This window comes from Falco biarmicus, chromosome 3 (genome assembly GCF_023638135.1).
Source record: "Falco biarmicus isolate bFalBia1 chromosome 3, bFalBia1.pri, whole genome shotgun sequence".
Classification (NCBI taxonomy): domain Eukaryota; kingdom Metazoa; phylum Chordata; class Aves; order Falconiformes; family Falconidae; genus Falco; species Falco biarmicus.
The window spans coordinates 99,828,521-99,848,395 of NC_079290.1; the positions used below are offsets into that span (position 1 = coordinate 99,828,521).

At 43.5% G+C, this 19,875-nt stretch overlaps 1 protein-coding gene across 3 annotated transcripts in view; it reads left to right on the top strand.

Annotated features, from left to right (window-relative positions):
* E2F3 (E2F transcription factor 3) overlaps positions 1–19,875 on the top strand; it is a 43,969-nt gene that overhangs the window by 20,916 nt on the left and 3,178 nt on the right. For all 3 annotated transcript variants that reach the window (XM_056332413.1, XM_056332414.1, XM_056332415.1), the window contains exons 2-5: positions 10,164–10,275; positions 13,379–13,598; positions 14,175–14,333; positions 16,997–17,111. In XM_056332413.1, coding sequence (XP_056188388.1) covers positions 10,164–10,275; positions 13,379–13,598; positions 14,175–14,333; positions 16,997–17,111 — 606 coding nt within the window. The remainder of the gene's footprint in view (positions 1–10,163; positions 10,276–13,378; positions 13,599–14,174; positions 14,334–16,996; positions 17,112–19,875) is intronic.

A 19,875-nucleotide genomic window follows, 5' to 3' on the forward strand; every position in this document is an offset into this window, starting at 1 on the left:
CCCTGTGTGGTCTGACTCAGTGAGACTCAGCAAAAAAACTTTTGGGAGACAACCAGACCCAGATGCGATGCAATGGTTTCCACTTACAATGTCCTTTGGACGTCTATGTAATATTTTTATCACCTTTAATGGATCCAAAGTACATTTATTACTCTCAGGGAATCCAGCTGTACGTTTTTATACTTGTATGGAACTAGGTGAAGGAAATATTTTAAAATCAAATGTTTTACTACTTCAGATCTGACTTCCCTTAACTAATTACATTAATTGAACCAGTAGTTAGATGTAAGAACCATCGTGCCTCAGGCAGTGAATTAAAAATATGGAGTTAAGATTGGTATCGACTTTTTTTAAGAAAGGATTCTCCTCCTTTGGGGGCATGAATGCCCAACACTAATGCCCATGTGGGTCCAGGTATTTAAAACTTGCTGCCTTCTAGTTTGTAGCTCTTTGCTGTAGTTTCTGAAGCATTTGCATATGGATCCTCTTTGTCATTAATTTTTGGAAGAATGAACAAGTTAGTTGGTTCATTATGAATTACCTGTCAGTAAAGCCATGCAGTCCCTTGGCACAGTGTAGTTATATACATATATATATATCACACAGACACACTTGTACATATATATGTATATATACACACACAGACATGCATGTACAGTGCCAAAGGACTGTATATATGAGGTATAACTCCGTACTGGTATTTTGCAGCAAATGCAGGAAGATTCGGTGTGCCAGCATGGGAAATCTCAAACTGTAGACCTGCACAGAGAAGAAAACTTGCGCTCCAGGAACTTCATTAGTGTAATTCCACACATGCTGTCCTTTCTTCTAGGTGCCCAAGGAAAACAAAGCTCAGGATGCTGTGGCTTAGGCTGGCAATTTAGTGAGCAAACTTTGTGCTGCAAGCCCAATCTTGCATCGCTGCAGTGCACCTATGCTGACATAGCCCTGGCATGGTTTTACCAGCGCTCTTCCTCCTCCCTTTTCACTTTGTTCATATCAAATCTGATTAATTACATCTTCCTAGAGAGTTTTATGATGGCATTCTATATGTTCTGTAAGGAGGGACTCTCTTCCCGATTCCTACCTCGGCATGCGTGCCCAGTGTACTGCTATTTTGGTTTTTAACCTGTGTATCTGATACTTTGTGGCGTTTACTGGAATTTCCTCAAAGGAAGTTCACCCCGTCCTATTCTCCAGCTCCCTTAATATCTTTCCTCCCTCCTCCCAGGGCTTGTTTGTTTAGCAGACAATTTGGCAGACAACTGGCAGTGTTTGGAAGTTGTTTGCTTTTTTCTTTTTTTTTTTTGAGTAGCTGTGCTGATTTCTACATATAGAGTGGAAGCGACTCAGTGGAACTAATCCAATCACAGTCTTATTTGAAGTTAATGACTTTAAAAAAAGAGTACTTTTAAAAATAGGCCTGAAATTCAAAAGGCAAAATAATCTCGAGGATGTATTTTGAGACTGACTGCTTTGCGATGGTTTTTTTTCTTTTCTTTGGGACAAACCTTAAAATTATATGAAAGATTTCTTTCCATGGGTCCCGTTCGGTTTTAACCTCACTCTTTGGGAAGCTGGAAGTCTCTGGAAGGGCTGAAGCGCTTGCGGGCATATGGGGAAGTGGTGCCCAAACAGGATTTGAACTATTGCTTTCATGTTTGGCTGACTTCGATCCCGGGGGTTCAGCTGGAGGTGGTGGCCCTGCGGTGTGGTTGTTCATATAGACACAATACAAAGAAGTGACACCGAGAAGCCTCTTACGTGGCTGGTTGGTTGTCACGTCCTGCTGGCCCCCCCTCCCCAGCTGCTCACTGTTAGTTGGGAAGTTCAGCATCAGGCCTGGTTTATGATGGTCTTGTTTTCTTGAAAGGATGTGTGTGGTGAGAAATTACTGATACGAGCTGCAGCTGCAAACCCTTGGGCTTTGCTGTGGGGGCAACAGCCTCGCTGCAGTGGTGTGAGAATGGCCAGGGGCGTTGACATTGGTGTGTAGGACCAGGCTGGCATTAAAGCCTGCAGGTCGCATGGCTAGTCTTCCTACCATGGTCTTGCACGATTCCCCAGGGAATTGCAGGGAAACTGTTGTGCTGCACCCAGTCACGCCAAACCCCCTGCAGTCAGGATTCCCCCCACTGCCACCCCAGATGCTGGCTGGTCTGTCTGTGCTTCTGGCAGTGAGTCTTGCCTGGCTGTCCATCTGTTTTCTGGAATTTTTATTCCCAGAGCTTCCACGCCGTGTGGGCAGGAGCAGCGCAGCCCCAGCAGCCGCTGGGATGAGGGCGTAGGTGTTGCCGGAGCTGTTCTCAGGGCTGCTTAGAGCCGCGTCTGCTCCTCACCTTGGGGCAGTTTAGCAGTTGAGATGAAAACTGGGTGCAGTTTCCTGAAAATAACTTTTCGTATTTCAACATGAAGTGGTAACGGGAGCTTTCAAGCTGTAGTACAGCACAAAGCTATTGCTTCCAGTAAGAAGCAATTGTTTCATATTTGGTGGAAAAAATTGCAGTAGAAACATCTCAGATGATTCATTTCCTATGCAGCCTAGGTGTAATTCTGTTGGTTTGAGGCCTGAAACGTGGTTTATGCTTTGGTTTATTTCTTGCACAACCGTTGTAATGTCCTTCCCCTTCTAGTGCAAAGAAAATACGAAGTACTGCACCCATGTAGGAGAATTCAGATAAGCTGCACGTTTTGGCAGTGGCCGCTGTGCTAAGCGCAAGCCTGACGCTGATCCCACAAGCAGATTGATGAGCAGAAAATGGAATATCATCAGATGGGTTGTCTGTAAGGCAGTGTCTGAGTGCCTTAGCTGTGGTGATGGGGAGATGCTCTGACTTTCTGGCAGGTCAGCTCTTCACGAGATACCAGGATGAAAAAAACACAAGCAGTTAGCACCTTCAGATGATAACCCTCTTTTGGGGAAAAATAACCCGCTGTAGGGCTAGGAAGAAACCACCAGTTTTCATTGCTGTGTTTGGCTGCTTTCTGGGTTTGGTTTATTGTGTTTTGTCTAAATGAAGTTGAAAAATGTTCTGTTCAGGCAGGGCATCGATGCACAGTGCTGCTAACGCCAGCTTGCCGCACCCCGAGCATCGGGCATGGCTGAAAGCAAACCTGGCCCTTTCGGGGGGCATTAAAAGCGGCATCGTGTGCCGTTCTGCGGCAATGGCTGGAGGCACCCAGGGTGCTCGCCTTGCTGCTCTCTGCATCTTCAACTGGAGACGGGACAGGCAGCGCTAGGTCCCTCTGGCTTGGGTCCTGCCTTCCAAGAGGGATCCAGCACTGAAACTTGGCCACCCGCATCTTAACTTTTTTGATCTAAATGTAAGCCCTGCGGTTTGATATTGAAGCGCTGACAGTTTGTGGCCTCCTCAATGCTCCTGATACTTCTGAGGGCGCTGTGAAAATAGAAAATGGGTGGAAATAGGATGGTTTAATTAGGCCTTGGAAGAAACATCACCAGAGTAACGCTATCAGCCCTCAGCTGTCAGGGTCAAATGCCTAATGAAGAGGGGCTCCAGGTGATCAGAATGTAGTTTAATTTGGTAATTGTCAGATGCCTCTCATTGAATTATAAACCCAATTAAGACACTGAAAGGCCATTTTCTTTTAATATTCATCTATATTAAAAACAAACAGTTCGACTGTAGCTGAATGAACAGTTCCAGTATAGGAGCTGGAGAAGGATTTGCCTCAGTCAAAACTGTTATAAGATGAAAAAAAAAAGAATTATAGTTTAGGAAACACAAATTGATATCGTGGAAAGGACTTTTTTGTCCTCTTTTTGATACATTTGCCATCTTCTGAGAAGAAAATGTGAGGCTTTTGTGTTGGAGTAGGTTGATCAGGATGATTTCTGCAAGCTGTGTTTTCATTTGCTTTAAAATGCTTTTTTAAATGTTACTTCAAATACTAGCTGCTTGTCACTCAACTAATAATCCTGATTAATAAGTAGCGACACTTCAGACTCCCGTTCTTCCTTGTGCTGGTTTTACAATGTATTCCATTTTCAAGGCACTATTTTTGTGTATCATTTTAAATGCTTTTACCTCAGTCTAATGAATGGGCTATGTGTAAAGCTTCATTTTGAGGGCATGCTTTCATGGAAGCGCCATTCCTGGTCTTGTTCCCCTGTGTAAGGCAGTGTGGGAATGCATGCTTTTGACAGAGAAGTGAGTAATATTTTTGGGAAGAGTTGAGAGGACTTTTAGAACTCCCCTTTTAAGGACATAGTTTGTTATCTTTTACATGCAAGTAGTTTAATTCCCGGCTATTGCTTTGTCTTCCTATTCTTAAATACCCTTTTAATGGTTTTATACTGTCAGTTCATTACCAACACCAAGCATAGTATGGTACAAATTATTGGTACCTGTGTGTAGAGAACACTGGGGTAAATAATTCATGGAAGAGTGAAATCCCTCTCCCTCCCAGGAGTTTGAACTGCAAATGGATCTCCTCCTTGCTCAGCAGAAATAGGAATGAAAGGAGGAGCTGTCACCAGGGGGGCGAGGGCGGGAGCTCTGGTCATCCTCTTGCATCTTTTTGGTGACCTCGGGTGCTTTCTCGCTTGCGCGTGGACCAGCAAAGCTCAGCCCTCCCTCGCAGAGGGCTCCTCCACTTTTGTCACTACACCTCTCCCCATTTTTCCATCTCTCTGGTGCTGGCCGGAGTGTTTGCTGTGCCCTCGGCTGGGTGCAGCCCTCGGGCAGGCACTCGGGGCTCTCCACATACCAGTCTGTTCATTTGAGCATGTTCAACATGCACAGCCTGTATCACCTTGTTCAGCGGAGAAATTGCCTTAACATATGAATATTTCCGTGTGTTCACCCCAAGGTGCCTTCTTCCCTTTGCTTCTTGTCTCGTACTCCTTCCTCATCAAGCTCCAGCTTAATTTATCTTTTCATGTAAGATGTTTGCTTTCTTCTCTGCAGCTCCTGACCTCTGGAACAGCTTTCTAGAGTTCATGCCTCAGAACCTTGGCTTTTAAATTGCATTTTTCAGTGACTGCTTCATTTGGAAAACGTGGAAGACGGTCTGTGGAAAGTGCGTGGGGACTGGTAAAGTGCCTGTGCTGCGGCTCCCTCGCTGCAGTCAATGTTTATCTGTGCTCCCTGGGCAGGCTTGCATCCCCTCCCCGGTAATATCAGCACTGTGGTGGCATACAGAAAAGCTGCCATTTTATCTGCCTTTTGCAATTGTAATATCTTCTAGAGACTACGCTGGGCTTAGTTATCTGCCCTTGCTTAACTTGCCCAACTTAGTCCTTGCTCTGAGACATTGACACAGCTGAGCACTGCGGTGCATTTCTCTGGCTTGCTGCTTAGTTCGCTGTCAGCTATCACTTAATACACACACAATTTCTTCCTTGCTGTGCTTGGTCATTTCCAGTCTTCCTATTTTTCCTGCCCAGTCAACCCTAAATGGGAGTTTCTTTCCAGCTCCTCATCTCATTGTTTTTTTTTGTTTGATTATTTTTTTCCTTTTAATAAGTTATTTTATCTTCCGTCCCCATCTCAGCATCTGAGTTCAGCTTTTGTCCCTTTGTATTTAAATCGGAGTGCTGAGGCTCTCCTATACCCTGGATGCCTGCTAGGGGAGCAGGGGACTTAGATGTGTCTCATCCTGGACAGGACCTCCCAAGAGATGGCATGTGCATAGCCTGGCGGGCCCGAGAGCTGTGGCACTTGCAGTTTGAAATGGAATTTGGCTCTTAATGTTTATAATGAAAATGTACTGACTGCACTTTTTCAATTTAGGATTGTGAGTTAACAGAATATGCCCAACTTGGATCATCCTTCTGTCAAATTTTTACATGCCTGCTAAAGCCTAACACGTGCAGGAATATTTCAAAGGGTTTTCAGAAAGTAGCACAGGTAACATTATTTTTCTTAGGTCTGTCTCTTGCAAAGAGTGCAACTGTCTTGCATCCAGTAATACAGCTGAGAGAGGCTTCTAGCAGGAAAAATTTCAATGTGCATAGTTTGGCAAAGCTGTGCTCCATGGTTTTATCGTTGGAAAGAATTAGAGGAGGGTTTACTGCATCTTCCCTCAAACCTAGAAATATAAGCCTTGTAGAAAGCGAGACTTTGGTTTGACATGGTGCAGTCTTCAAAACCTGATGTTGGCAGTCTCCTGCCATGGCACTTCCCTCTCTGCTATCTCGATAAAACTCCATGCTGGCTGTTACCTAACGCTTAGCGCTGCACTGTCTGTTATGCTCTTACAAAGTGACTCTCTGACTTTTGTGTTTTCTTCTTAATCAGTGCTGGTTTCTTTCCCTAAGAACTGAAGTTGATAGCTGTGTGACACGAAAGCCAAGCCGCTCCGATGCCAAGCTGATGCCCCGAGGGGCATGGGGGGTGTCCCGCTGCTCCTGCCCAGCAGCTCCCAGCGCAGACAAGTCACCCACAAGGGATAACGTGGCAGAAAACTCCCTCCTGTTTTGGAGGAGAACCAGTTTCTGCTGGTTGTGACCCCTTGAGCCAGCTTCCCGTGGGGTCTGATGGGGACCCATCAGTCAAGCACTGCCCACACCAGCATACGGGGACCATGCAGGAGAAGAGGTGGTGGCAGCAACCTGTTAGACCCAGGTAGCTGTGAGCGCAAAACAGCCCATTAAGGGGAATGGGCTGTAATTTCCTGTTTCCACCTTTTTCACCCCTTTTTTCAATTCATGAAAAAACAAATTTGTGGGTTTTTTTCCTAGTGTTGGGTACCTGCCTCCAACCTCTTCTTAAAAGTTAATCCCCGAGACTGAGTATTGTAAAGTGAATTGCATCAGATCCTGCCTACTTGAAAACACAGCTTACCCTAGGAATTTTTAAACTCTTTTCCTATTGAGAGAAGTGTTCTCATAAAGATGTTCTTGTGGCTTTGCCTCTGATGTTAATTGTGGTAGCAGTTTGTTTTGTTGTTTTTGGGGTTTTTTTGTTGTTTTTTTGTTTTAAAAAAGGAAATGGAAGCTAAAAAGGCATTACTACATAGGAGTCAAGGTGCCACCTGTTTTTAGTGGCCTGCACTGAAGAGTGAATCCATAGTTCTGTCTATATTGGGAATTGCTCATAGTACTGGAAGAGAAAATTGAGGCAAAACAGGTGTTCCCACATTTTTCTTGTCTCCACTAAGTGGTTAGGTAGGTGGTTCAGCTCAGTAGGATCCTTTCCTGTTACTTTCATGTTTCTTGCTGGATGTATCAATTTGTGGCTTTACCTGTGTCACTGCCCCATGTGTTTTGCAATCCTTTCACAATCCCCCTGAGGAATCTGACTTCCATTTATTGCGCTCAATTTAATGTCGCTGAGATGTTCTTAGTCTATATGTTTCCTATCATTCCCTATCGTTGGGATGCTTTGCACCAGCGTCCTTAGGCTTGCTGCTTCTTACCAGGTCCCACGCACTGTGTCAGAGATTCTGCATGCTATGATTGATGCAAACGAAGAAAAATAAAATACACAGATTTGTACAGGCAGTGCAAATAACAAATGTAGTGTTGTAGTGGAAATAAGTTATGCAAAGTAAGAAGTTTTATTTTAAAAGGGTCACTGGTTCTGCTGATTGTGTTCAGATTTCTGATGAGAACTCTGAGATCAGAAAGCACTGTGAATAATTTTGGAGATGGGAGAGAGAAACCATCCCATCTGAGTCACCCAGGATCTGTAGTGCAAAGAAAAAGGCACTGGAAAATCTTTGGTCTGTAAGTCACGGAAGAAGAAATTAAGAGAATATACCATTTCAGTCCCACATCTTATCAGTTACGAAGCTTTTAAAACAGGAACGGGAAGAGAGCACTTGCTGAGTGACATGTAACACCTGGCCAGAAATTCAACCTTCCCCGGCGTTTACTAAAATTGCCTCTCAATAACTTCACCAAGCTCTTTTAAACTCCTCTAAAATAAAATACAATAAAAACCTCTCTGAGGTTTTCTGTCTGCTTCGTGCCCTGCACAATAACTGCCTCGTGGTGCTGCATCTGTTATTTGGTATTTTTGCAGAAACCCGTGGGCAGTCCCGCACTGCCCGCAGGGACGGCGCTGTCAGACCCACAGGCGTGCTGCTGCGTGGCCAAAGGATGTTCTCGCCACCAAACCAGATTATTTGAAGTTCACAGGAGAAAGTTGTATGTGTTTAACCACAAAAGCAGGGGCAAAATACCATTGTTTGTGTCTTGCAAACAAGTTGAGACACGAAGTTTTGAAGTGTAGTCCAAACCCCAAAGTTTCTCTTCTGATGGACAGAGCCACTGCAAATCTCTGGATTTAAAGTCTTTAGCATTTCCCCTCCTTCTCACACCTGGTTTTGAGATTCTCTTTTATCTTTAATTGTATCCCTTTGGCCTAGTCTTCCCACGCCCTGAATTGTTCCCTTTTCACCCCTCCTTCCTTTTCTCTTATAGTTCTCAGGGTGGAAAACCACTTACTTAAAAAAGTGTGAAATGTGTTTCTCCCTGTGGAATAGCTGTAATCTTAATTTAATCCAATTACGTTGGCTAAACATATTAGCTGGATGCTTTTGTTAACAGTTGACCTTTTTAAAATCTGTGTCCTTGGATTACAGAGCCGATGTCTCAGGGAGAGGAGCAGAGGTGTCGCATGCCCATAGAAGCTGCCACCGATGGTGCGGTGCCTGCATTGGTTAGCACGATGCAGTTAGCTCAGCTTTGCTGTGCGCGGTGCTTGCGTTGGTTAGCACGATGCAGTTAGCTCAGCTTTGCCGTCACTGATGAATTAGCGCCTTGCCCCTTCGCACAAAACACAGAGAAGAGTGGCCTAAGCACTCTGGGCATGATGTTACTTTGTGGGCTTATATGAGTTTCATGAGCTTTAATTTGTCCTTTAAGAAGTTTGATGTTTGCAAATGGAGCCCAGTACAAAGACTTTAGTTAGGTATCCATACATTAATGCATATAAAGTAATTTGTTTAGCACTTTCTGTTGGTCAAAGACCCAAAGTAAAATGCATAAGCTAAATCCACGGTACAGAAATATCTGTCTACAGCTCTATAGCAGAATGTATTATTTTGTTTTGGTTCACTGAGGAGCAGATCCAACCCTTTGGGGCATGTCTAAAGAGTAAGCAAATAAAGTACACTGAATTATTCTACATAATTGAATAAACAACATTCTTTGGAAACAGTTCTTTGGTTAAACTTCATTAGATGTAAAACTTCTTCTTTTTCCTGTGTCTTCCGAGATAATGTTCTTTCTATTGTTAGGATAACAAGTATCCCCAGATTTAATTTCAGTAACCCGAGTAGCATGGCAGGGTATAGAATTGTTTCCAAAGATAGTGGATTGTGTTTCTGTCTAGGAACAAATTCATAATACTGGTGGTTTTCGTTGCAGTTTGTCTACGTGTTGCATAGTTGAACGGTGTCCTTCATTATTATTCAAGGTATACACAGCCTGCCTTTGAGCTGGTTGCAACATCTAGCTGATTTTCAGCCACCATCGTTCTAATAGGATTTTTGCTCCACCTTGCTTTTATGTAGGCAGCTTTAGCGCAAATGTGCTAGTTAACGTGGAATATAGTAGCTGTACTTTCAATGAGGACAAAAATTGTTGAGAAGCAGAGGAGAGCAGTTGTCCAGTGCTGCTCATGATGTCATGTCTCCTATTTCATTGATGGAAAGTTTATAGTAGTGGAAGTTACTTGTCCTCTCAAAGCCATCCTTTCAAATGGTGAGGGGAAAACATAACTAATGCTACCTGTGCACAAATTTATATGGGTGGTGTTGTTTTTTTTTAAAAAAAAAAGTAGTTTTGTAGGTGCATACGTGCATGTGCTTGAGGGATTCACTTTGTTTTTCTTAACTGAAATGGTCTCAACTCGAGTGAGGGTAAAATCTTTCATATGTATTTAAGAAGGTCCAGACTAGACTGAAGTAGATCATACAACTGTCGCTCAGTTTTTCAAATTAAAAAAAAATGCTGAATTTTCAAATAACCCCCATCAACCTAGCTTTTGAAAGTGACATCTTTAAATCCACCTGAGGATTCCAAGAAATCTTCATATTCCCTTGTGATGAACATGGGCTATGAACCTGTACCTTGCTGTGGAAAGTTCTCTGCTATCTGCCTTTCCTATAGCCCCAATATAGTGTTTGATAAAGGAAATATACTTAACAATCAATAAATTTAAAAAAAATTTTGTTTTTTTTTTTAACAGGCAAAACGAAGGCTGGAGCTAGGAGAAAGTGGCCACCAGTATCTTGCTGAAGGACTAAAGACTCCAAAGGGGAAAGGAAGAGCTGCGACAAGAAGCCCAGACAGTCCGAAAAGTAAGGGGACTTGTGACGTGCTGGGTGGCACGGAGGGTTTTATTTTACTAATGAGCTATGAGTGAACCAGTACAACAGGCTGTGTTGCCCGGCCAGAAGGGTGTGTGTGTTTACTGTCCTTGCCTGGACGTGCCTGCAACACAACAACCAGTTCTGTTTAATGTCCTGGCACCTTCACCCATGGCCTGTGCGAGGGGACCGAGCGCACCCTCTGTGAGCTGCGGGCTGGGGGCAGGGGGCTCTGCGAGGGGCTGGGCAGGCTGGGCCCAGGGGCCAAGGGCAGTGGTACGGGGTCCCCAGGGCTCAGTGCTGGGCCCTGCCCGGGGGTCACATCAGCCCCTGGCAGCTGCGGGTGGGGGCAGGGTTCTGGGAAGGGCCCGGCGGGAAAGGGACGGGGGGGCTGGTCACCAGCAGCTGGTCAGAGCCCCCAGCGTGCCCAGGTGGCCAAGGAGGCCAGCGGCGCCCTGGCTGGTGTCTGAAACGGCGGCGTGGCCAGCAGGGCCGGGGCAGTGCCCGTCCCCCCGCGCCGGGCCCTGTCGGGGCCGCCCCTGGAGCCCTGGGCTCAGCTCTGGGCCCCTCGCTGCCAGAGGGATGCTGAGGGGCTGGAGCGTGTCCAGAGCCGGGCAGGGGCTGGGGCACAGGCTGAGGGGGGAGGCAGCCTGGAGAGGAGGGGGCTCGGGGGGCCCTGATGGCTCCCTACAGCTGCCTGACAGGGGGCTGTGGGCAGGGGGTCGGTCTCTGCTCCCAGGGAAGGAGCGACAGGAGCAGAGGGAACGGCCTCGAGCTGCGCCAGGGCAGGGTTAGGGTGGGGGTGAGGGGACATTTCTTCCCTGGAAGGGTGGTCAGGCACCGGCACAGGCTGCCCGGGGAGGGGGCACCTGTACTGGGGGTGTTTCAGAGACGCGTAGATGTGGTGCTTGGGGACAGGGTTTAGCGGTGGCCTTGGCAGAGCTGGGTTAACAGTTGGGCTTGGTGATCTCAAGGGTCTTTTCCAACGGAAATGCTTCTGTGATGCTATGAACATACCCAGCCGGGCAGCAGACAGCAAGGCTGCAGCGAGCATCGGCTGGTGCAGGGCTGCGGAGGCTCCTGGCTGCCAGGTCTGCTCCGCTGCCTGCCGGTTGCCTGCAGCCTTCGCCCAGGGCCTTCTCTTCAGCTGGGGCCGTGAAGTTGGGGATGCTCAGGAAAGGCAGATGCTGAGGAGTGAAGGTACTATGATGGGATTGAATGCAGTTAGTTATTAGGCGAGGCTAATCAAACGGGCCTCCTCCTTCCTTGCTAAAGTCACGTTGGCAGGGCTTCTTCCCCCAGGCGGGGATTTGCAAAGAGCATCGGCTGTGCCTCGGTGGTGCTGCACGCTAAATGCTTTCTGTGGGCTCTGAGCTGCCTTCTCTCCCTGCAATGGCTAGATCATTACTGCTGCTGCTTAGTTGCTGCTATTATTAGTTTTGGCACATCTGTGTTGCCTTGGGCAGTAGGTTTCTTGCAACAGCAGCTGGGGGGGGTGTCTAGCCTTGCCATCTTGTTTAGGGGAATGAGGCTTGCAGAGGGAGACGGGCAGGGAAGGGGGACGACTGGGACAGTAGTGGTAGCAGTGGAAGAGGAAGGGATGTGAAGGGGTACTTGTCCCTCCTCACCAGTCTTAGGTGCTTGCTTCTATTGAGGCACATAAGAAATGTGAAATGAGCTGATGGTACGAACTTAAAGCGGACAAGTTAAACAACCACAGTTGTTTTAATTAAACTGAACCTCATTAAGTGAAATGAAGTCCCTTTTAAATTCAAGTGCATTCTCAGAGAAGTTCAGTACCATTTGGAGCATAGGATGCTGCTGCAGTGTTGGTGAGGCCAGACAGAGAACTTTCCCGTGTGTGACCAGGAGCACATGTCATTTTAGGTGGGGGTCAAGTAGCCCATTGCCCTTACGACTCTGAGCCTCTTACTCTTTTCCAAACCCCAAAGGAAAAACAAAGGAAAAAAGAAACCACCTTGCTCTGAATTCACAAGGTGACCTAAGGGATAGAGATCTCCGTCTTCCAGTGCAGACAAGCCCCAAATCTACCAAAGCAAGAGATACAGCTAGCTGGTTCTCTTTGCAAATAGGCAATTACTTGGTTTTCATTGAAGAGCCGTCATAGGTAGTCTAAAGGTTCATTTTCAGATAGTATTTCAGTTTTGACTGACTTTTGCAATTAAATGTGGGACCTGAACCTTGACAACATGAAGATGACCACTAGATCAGCCTAAAATCCATCCTGAGCAATACTTGAAGAAAATGAAAGGTATGAGATGTACCAGCCCAGCAGACATCTAATAATGGCTGGCTCGTTTCTCTTGACACAAAGGCCTCCCACATTTAGAATTAGGAGTCATTATGCTCTAAGTATTTAAACTCTTAAAAGCGCATCTATTAAGTATATAGATGCTGCATTCATGCATTAAAACAGAGTTTTATAGTAAGAATCAAGCCGTTTGCTGACTTCTAATTTAGAAGTGGATGCTCTTGCCTAGTTTGAGCATTGTTTGGTTATGAGGAATGATGTCAATCTCCTCTAATTCACTTGAGTTTTCTGTAAGCTGTGGGGTCTGGCGCTGATGGAATCTGTCATTGTGTTCGCCCACTGAAGTACACCTAAGTCCTGCTTAATTGCATGTGAAACACTTATCTTACAAGAGGGGAAAATCAAACCCTGATGAAAGCTGGCTATCAGCCTGATGAAGGAGAGTCATAGGGGAATTTTTGGTATTGCTGCCAGGATAAATAGATACTAAAAATACTATTAAGAATTCACATAATGAAAGCCTAAGTAGAACATGTATCTGTCAGACTAACGGAAATATTTGCATTTTAAAAAATGTATGTATTTGCTCATGTACCTGTGACTTTTGGAAAGGTACATCTTGAAATACAAATAAATACCCAGTGGTAAGTTGTGTCTTAATGCAAAGGTTTAAGAGATTTTTTTTAAATAAAAATGAAAGGAATATCTGTAATATGTATAATTTCATTTCTGGATGCTGCTTTCAGAATCAAAATGAGAAAACCTGATTTGTCTGAGCTTTTGGTTTGTTGTGTTGTTTTTTTTTTTTTTTTTCTTTCCAAGCTCCAAAATCTCCTTCAGAAAAGACTCGGTATGATACATCACTTGGGCTTCTTACAAAGAAGTTCATTCAGTTGCTGAGCCAATCTCCTGATGGGGTCTTAGATTTGAACAGAGCGGCAGAGGTCCTCAAGGTGCAAAAAAGGAGGATTTACGATATCACCAATGTACTGGAAGGCATCCATCTCATTAAGAAAAAATCCAAAAACAACATTCAGTGGATGTGAGTATTCATTATCCTTTTCCATTCCTGCTGGCTAATTTCACTGTCACAGTGCAGCAGTGTTTTTTCTTCTCCCACCTTCCATTCTAACACCTTGCTCCAAGCAATCATCCCAAATGCCTTCCATGAGGATAAAGCTTTCTTCTTCTGTCGAGACAGGTTTTTAGTGTATTAATAGCATTTGTTAGGGAAATTAGAAACTGAGATTTTATGTGAATGCTGGACTAAGTCCTTTACTTCTGCAAGTGGAGTAAGTTTTCAGGTACACACCTCTACCTACTGCCTTCCTCTGTCTGTTTCAAAGTGTGGTTAGAGGAAAGGGGAGCTAGAAGCAAGATTTTGGAAGTGCTTAGAAATATTCAACTTTTCCATTATGGCGGCAGTTCCAAAATGTGTTATGGTAAAAAGATGCTTTTTCTGGAAAGCGTAGTTTATGTTGACTCCCTGTGGGCAGGTTTAAGGAGAAAGGGCTAAGAACCTGATCTGTGGTGTAAAAACCTGCCTCTTCCCTTTCCCGTAGCATAGGGTCAAGTTCTACAGATGCTGAAAGGGTGTTTTCCTTGTTGGTATCCGTAGGGGCTGCAGTCTGTCAGAGGACGGTGGCATGCTGGCACAACGTCAGGGCCTCACGAAGGAGGTGACCGAACTGACTCAGGAAGAGAAGAAACTGGATGAGCTAATCCAAAGCTGCACCCTGGACCTCAAGCTGCTAACGGAGGACTCGGAGAATCAGAGATATCCTTTTTTCCCTGAAACCTCAAAAGTGGTCAGTCTCCTTGCTGTGCCCTGTAATACTAGGAGAATTCCTCTACGTAATGTGTTACAAAGCATCAGAAATTTCAAGAAGATGGCTGATGGGTTTTAATGTAGTTCTGTGTAAAATTTACTTAAGCCACTCGCACCTGTAAGGCTTCTGGGATATCCAAAAAAAAAAAAAAAGGTGGTATATGAAGGATCCTGTTAAAATCTATGTTCATATAGAGTAGAACCAAGAATCTAGCTGATTAATGAGTGATAATATCCAAAAGCCCTGTGCTTTTTCAGCTATTTCAAGCCTCGTGCAAACCCTGTTTTTATGGGTGCAGAAATTATAAAGGCAAGCAGACAAAGACTTTACTAAGGTAACAGACAATTGTGTATGTGTGTACTCATTACTTCATTTTTTTTTTTCACTTTAAACTGATGTGCATATAAATTACAGGCACAGAGAGGGAAATAAAAGTTGGGAGTCAGTTTAGTCTGAAACTTACAACAGATTTTCAGATTCCTTTGGTTAGAGAATTTACAATAGATTATCATAGATGAAGGTTTTATGAGCTCTCAAAATGTCTATTTTTTGCTGAATTATTCAATGCAATAGCAAAGCTGAAATGCATAAGGTTTGTATGACTTCTGGTATTTTGGCTGTTCATACCCCTTGTAATTAACCAGTTCTCATCTTCACTAGATTTCCCACCTACTAGCAACAAAGAAAGCATTTTATTAAATGCTGATGTGAAAACTTGTATTACTTTATTTAATGAGCAGTTCTTAAAGAGCATCTAACAAGGTGGACTGATTCTCTGTTCTGAAGGGTAGGAAACAACTACGGGAGCGTCAGTAAGAAATAAAAGAACTACGTAAATATTGGTTTTTGACTAGCTTTCATACACTGTTTTGAGATGTAAGCAAAAACCACCAAGTAGCACAGGGGAGTAGTGTCAGCACTGCCTTCAGCTAAGAGCTTGATCCGTGAAGAGGTTTAAGCAAGACAAAACTGAGCATTATGATTCTATATTTCTCTACTGCTGATTGCTGTGGTAGAGATCCCTGCCCTGCTGCTGCCTGCTCCCGTGGGGATGGGCAAGGAGGGATCAGCGTTAGCAGCACGTTGGCCTCATGCTTTTGGGTTTAGGAGAGCATATTCCCCAAATCCTTCTGTGACTTCGTTTATTGATACTACTAGTGATTACTGAGGAAGGAATGCAAAAGTGTGACACCTGGGGACGGATCTGAGTGCATCCCAGTACTGTCTTTTGCTCACCTCACTGACATGAGGGGACTGGCTGAATACTCAGGGAGCTGAGAAGCCTCTTCCTTTGCTTTATCACTGAAGATGAAGTATCTGCTTTTGATGGGTTTTTTCTTTTCCCTCGTGATTAAGTAGTGTGCTTCCTCGTCTCCCTTATAAATAGCATGAGAAAGTAACTGATGTATTGGAATGTGCCCGGTGTTAGCGTGGGGAGCCTTTAGCTACAGCACTGAAGATTGTGGTTTTATTTGAAAACCATGCAATCCTTTCCTTTGTTCATGTAGTGACAGCCACTGTTGCTGTAATTTCTACTCTGCCTTTGCAAAACCTTACTAGATGAGTGGTAAAAGCCTTGATAAAAGCCATTTGGGTGAAAGCTGACCTGTCATTTTGCCTCTTGACCTGTTTGTTCCAAGTTAGAGGTGAGAGGTATTGGTGTTCCGAGCTTGGGCAGTCTGTCTTGCTGTGCTGTGTGGTAATAGTACACAGTTACCAAAGTTGTTCACTTTTACACTCCCAAAAATATTATAATAAATCAGGTTTTTTATTTGTGTGGCATAAACATTATGCTAGGTACCTTGTAGATGAGCAAACCAAAGGGCTGCAAGCACTTGCATGCGATCAAGGCCATTTCACAGTTCTTTTTGTGAGCAAAAGCACCGTGACACCTCAGTTACACAGATCAGTACAGGAGGCAGGGCCATGCAGTAACCCACCAAAACACTTACGCTGATCTGGACAAATTCATGTTGAACACGGAAATATTCATATTCATGCTACACTAATCCAGATATCAACTTTCTGCACTGTCACATTGTTTAAAGTGGTTGTTTAAACAGTTTTTTAAGTAATTGTATATAATATAAATTAATACATAAATATATGAATGTTGTATAAATATTTGCACATTTATATGTCGTATAAATGCTTACAAAATGAAAACTGAAACTGATTTTTGTCGATGACTTAAATACATTGTGTGTGTGCATTTATAACATGCATCTTTAAATTCCTTTACATTTTTTCTGTTGTTTCCAGTTCTCTGCATTTTGGTAGTGAGTGTGTGAAAAAAAAAAACCTGGGCTTCGTGCAGTCTGTGAGTACTTTCAGATACATAAGCTTCAGCTTATGGAGCTTTACGTGTGTAAAAGAGGAGAGAGAGATGCACAGAGAATCCCTTTTTTCACACGCCAGTGGCCCGGGTGTTAGATCAAAGGGAAGTTCTCACATAGTTTTGCAGCAATCACAACCAGTGAGAGAGTAGGAAATTTTGGGCTAAAAGCAATGTAGCCATGAGAAAATGGAAAAATAATTCAAAGACTTATACCTCTTCTAATAGCCTGAATATATTGTAACCTGGGTTGGAAAATTCCTTAACAGTGATTACATTAGCTTATGTGACATATCAAGATATTCGAAAAATTAGTGGCCTTAAAGACCAAACTGTTATAGTTGTGAAAGCTCCTCCAGAAACAAGACTTGAAGTGCCTGACCCAGTGGAGGTAAGGAGAACCTGGCGCTTCCTGCCAGGTTATATATCCTTTTTCTATAGACAGAGCAAGTGTGTTGTGAGTCTGACTGTGCTACCTGATGCCCAGGTTGGATTATATTGGCATACAGTCCTATATTCATCTGTCTCACAAACCGTAGAGATTTTTTTTCTTTTTCTTTTTAAAGGAAGGGGAGACTTTAAAATAATGGATTTACACAGGGCAATCATTACTTGTTTTTCTTTCGCTTCCAGCCTTCCTTCATGGAGTATAGATTACTATTTACAGATACTCTCTTTTGCCATACTTTATGTAAATTTCCTGTTTGTAACTATGTAAATCCCTTTTTGTAAGAGATTCAGCTCTTCTATTTTTTTTTGTAGCTTTATGTATTTAGAGTTTATGGATGACTTAATACCTTAAGCATCTTGATCACTTGTACTACTGATATCCTAATTTATTGAGACCCATGTTTTCATGTAGGATTTTTCTTTATGAAGTATTACAGTTACTGTAGAAACTGTTGTTACTCCTAGAATCTGTTCCTGCCCTTCCCTCTTCCATCATCACCTTTGGTTCATTGACACTGACTTTTCACATCTCTGTAAGACTTTTACATTCTGCTTGTGCACTTGTTTGCTGTCATGAAGGCTGTAGGGGATGGGGATTTCCTTTCCTGTTTTATCGTAAGTGCTTCCATTTCTGAAGCTGTCTGTGTTCATCTGCGTCTCTCTTCTGTTGCCCTTTGCTACTCAAGCCACAGACTCTCTCTCTCTCTGAGTGACAGCTTTTGTCCATGAGAGGCCTGGCTGTCATTCTTATGTCCTCATTTTTTTTTTTTCTTTCACTTATCTCAGGTAGATGTCTAGGGTAACTTAGCTGCTTGCTTTACCTACGTCATAATTGTAGAGAAAAATGCTTCAGGTGACTTTTCTTTGAAGATACCCTCAGGGAGTAGCTTTACTTTTCTTCATTCCTCTTGGTTTATGAACTACGTGGTTCAGATGCTCCTGGTATTTTCTCTCTTGGTGGCAAAAGCGTGCTGCTTCGCAATTCCCAGTTGTTATGACAGACCCGGGTATGTTGGGCAAACATAAATAAACTGCACGAGCCACTCCTTTAGAGATTCAAGAAGTGTACCTGATTTCTTCAGGAGCAATTACAGACAGGGCTAACCCCCTAACTCCTGTGTGGTGGTCATCCCTCTGCGTTACTCCTTCCTCCCTTCTGCTGGACCAGTTCCAGTGAGCCCAGGGCTACCTGCTGCCAGGGGTGGGCAGGAACAGGCTCCTGATTCCCTGTCACGTCTTTTCCTAAGATTATTCTGCATTTGCTTAGGCCCATTATAGTTTCCATCCTTCCCCTTCCCCCCCCCCCTTCCCCCGCCCCCCACCATTGTCCTTAATTTCCTCTTTGAACCTAGGTGCAGGTTTTGGAAGAACAAATCATTTTGCTGCAGTGAGGAAGGAATATCTTTTATCAGTATCCATAAATATATACTGTTACTGCTGCTTGCTTTCCTGTTTCTTGCCCCTAGGCGTTATGCTTTGATTTTTAATTCAGTGAAAGCAGGCATGTAGAGAGAGATGCACACAATCATTAAAATTAGCACATAGACCTCTCTCAGCCCCTGTACCCAACTTACTCAATTTTCAGCTTCAGGCAGTGAAGTCCTATTTCTTTCTCTCATTTGCTGTTACATTTCGGTGTCTTTTTTTGCAAACCTCAGTCACTCAACAGTACCTTCACCAACTCCTGCTCTTTCCATTTCCTTTTTTCTAATTATCTATAGCATTGCCCTAAGTACTCGTCTCTATTTTCTCTGCCCTGGGGGAATCCCTGTTCAGTTGTTCTCTGTATTTGTAAACACTGTCTATGATGTTACATAAAGGTCAGAAGCAAATAACGAGGAACTTTTTGTCAAAGCGCCCATTAAAATGTATTTGAAAGAAGTTTGCAAAGAGGTATATAATGCCTGTATTCATGCTTTTTAAAACTATTACTGCAATATAGCTGGAGCAGGTTTATTTGGAGCCAGTTGTTTATAATTTTGCGTCATCACAGGAAGAGCAACTTTGCAGATTTTCTATGTCTATATATGTTACTTTGTTTTATTGCATCAATGTGCAAAAGTTAAGAAAATGTAACCTCTTGTGATGAATTAGGGGTTTCTGTTATTCAGAACCACCATCAAAATTGCTGCCTTGAGGGGGCAGAAGGACTTATATAAACAAGTTTGGGTGAAGAAAATAGCATCTGTTTCTCTTTTTTTTGTCATTTGGAAGAACTTCCTTGATAAACAGGTGAACTTTCATATAGCTGTTTGAGTTCAGTATGAATAAGTGCTGAAGGTTTTTGGGGGAGTGGGAAGGATGTTTTGGCATCCTTTCGAAGCAGAAACATTTACACAAATACATCAAAACATATTGTTATGAATAATAATAAAACTGATGACTTACATCCCATACTTCCACTCCCTCAGAATGCTCCAGGTTATTGTTGGTGTAAGAAAATGTTAGGTGTTCAATCCTTCATAACTCTCTGGTTATGATACAACATATAAAATCATGGGCTTCTGAGATTTGTGCACTACAGACACCAGGAAAAGCTTTTTTATGTTCTATTCTAGCCTACAAGACAGATCAGCCAAGCCTTTCACATCTTAAAAAAAATGCATGGGGGATTTCAGGTTCTTTTCTTTAGTAAAAACTGTATTCGGAGACTCACACCCTAGTAAGAATTTACTTTCTATCATCAGTATTCTGTTGTGTTCATT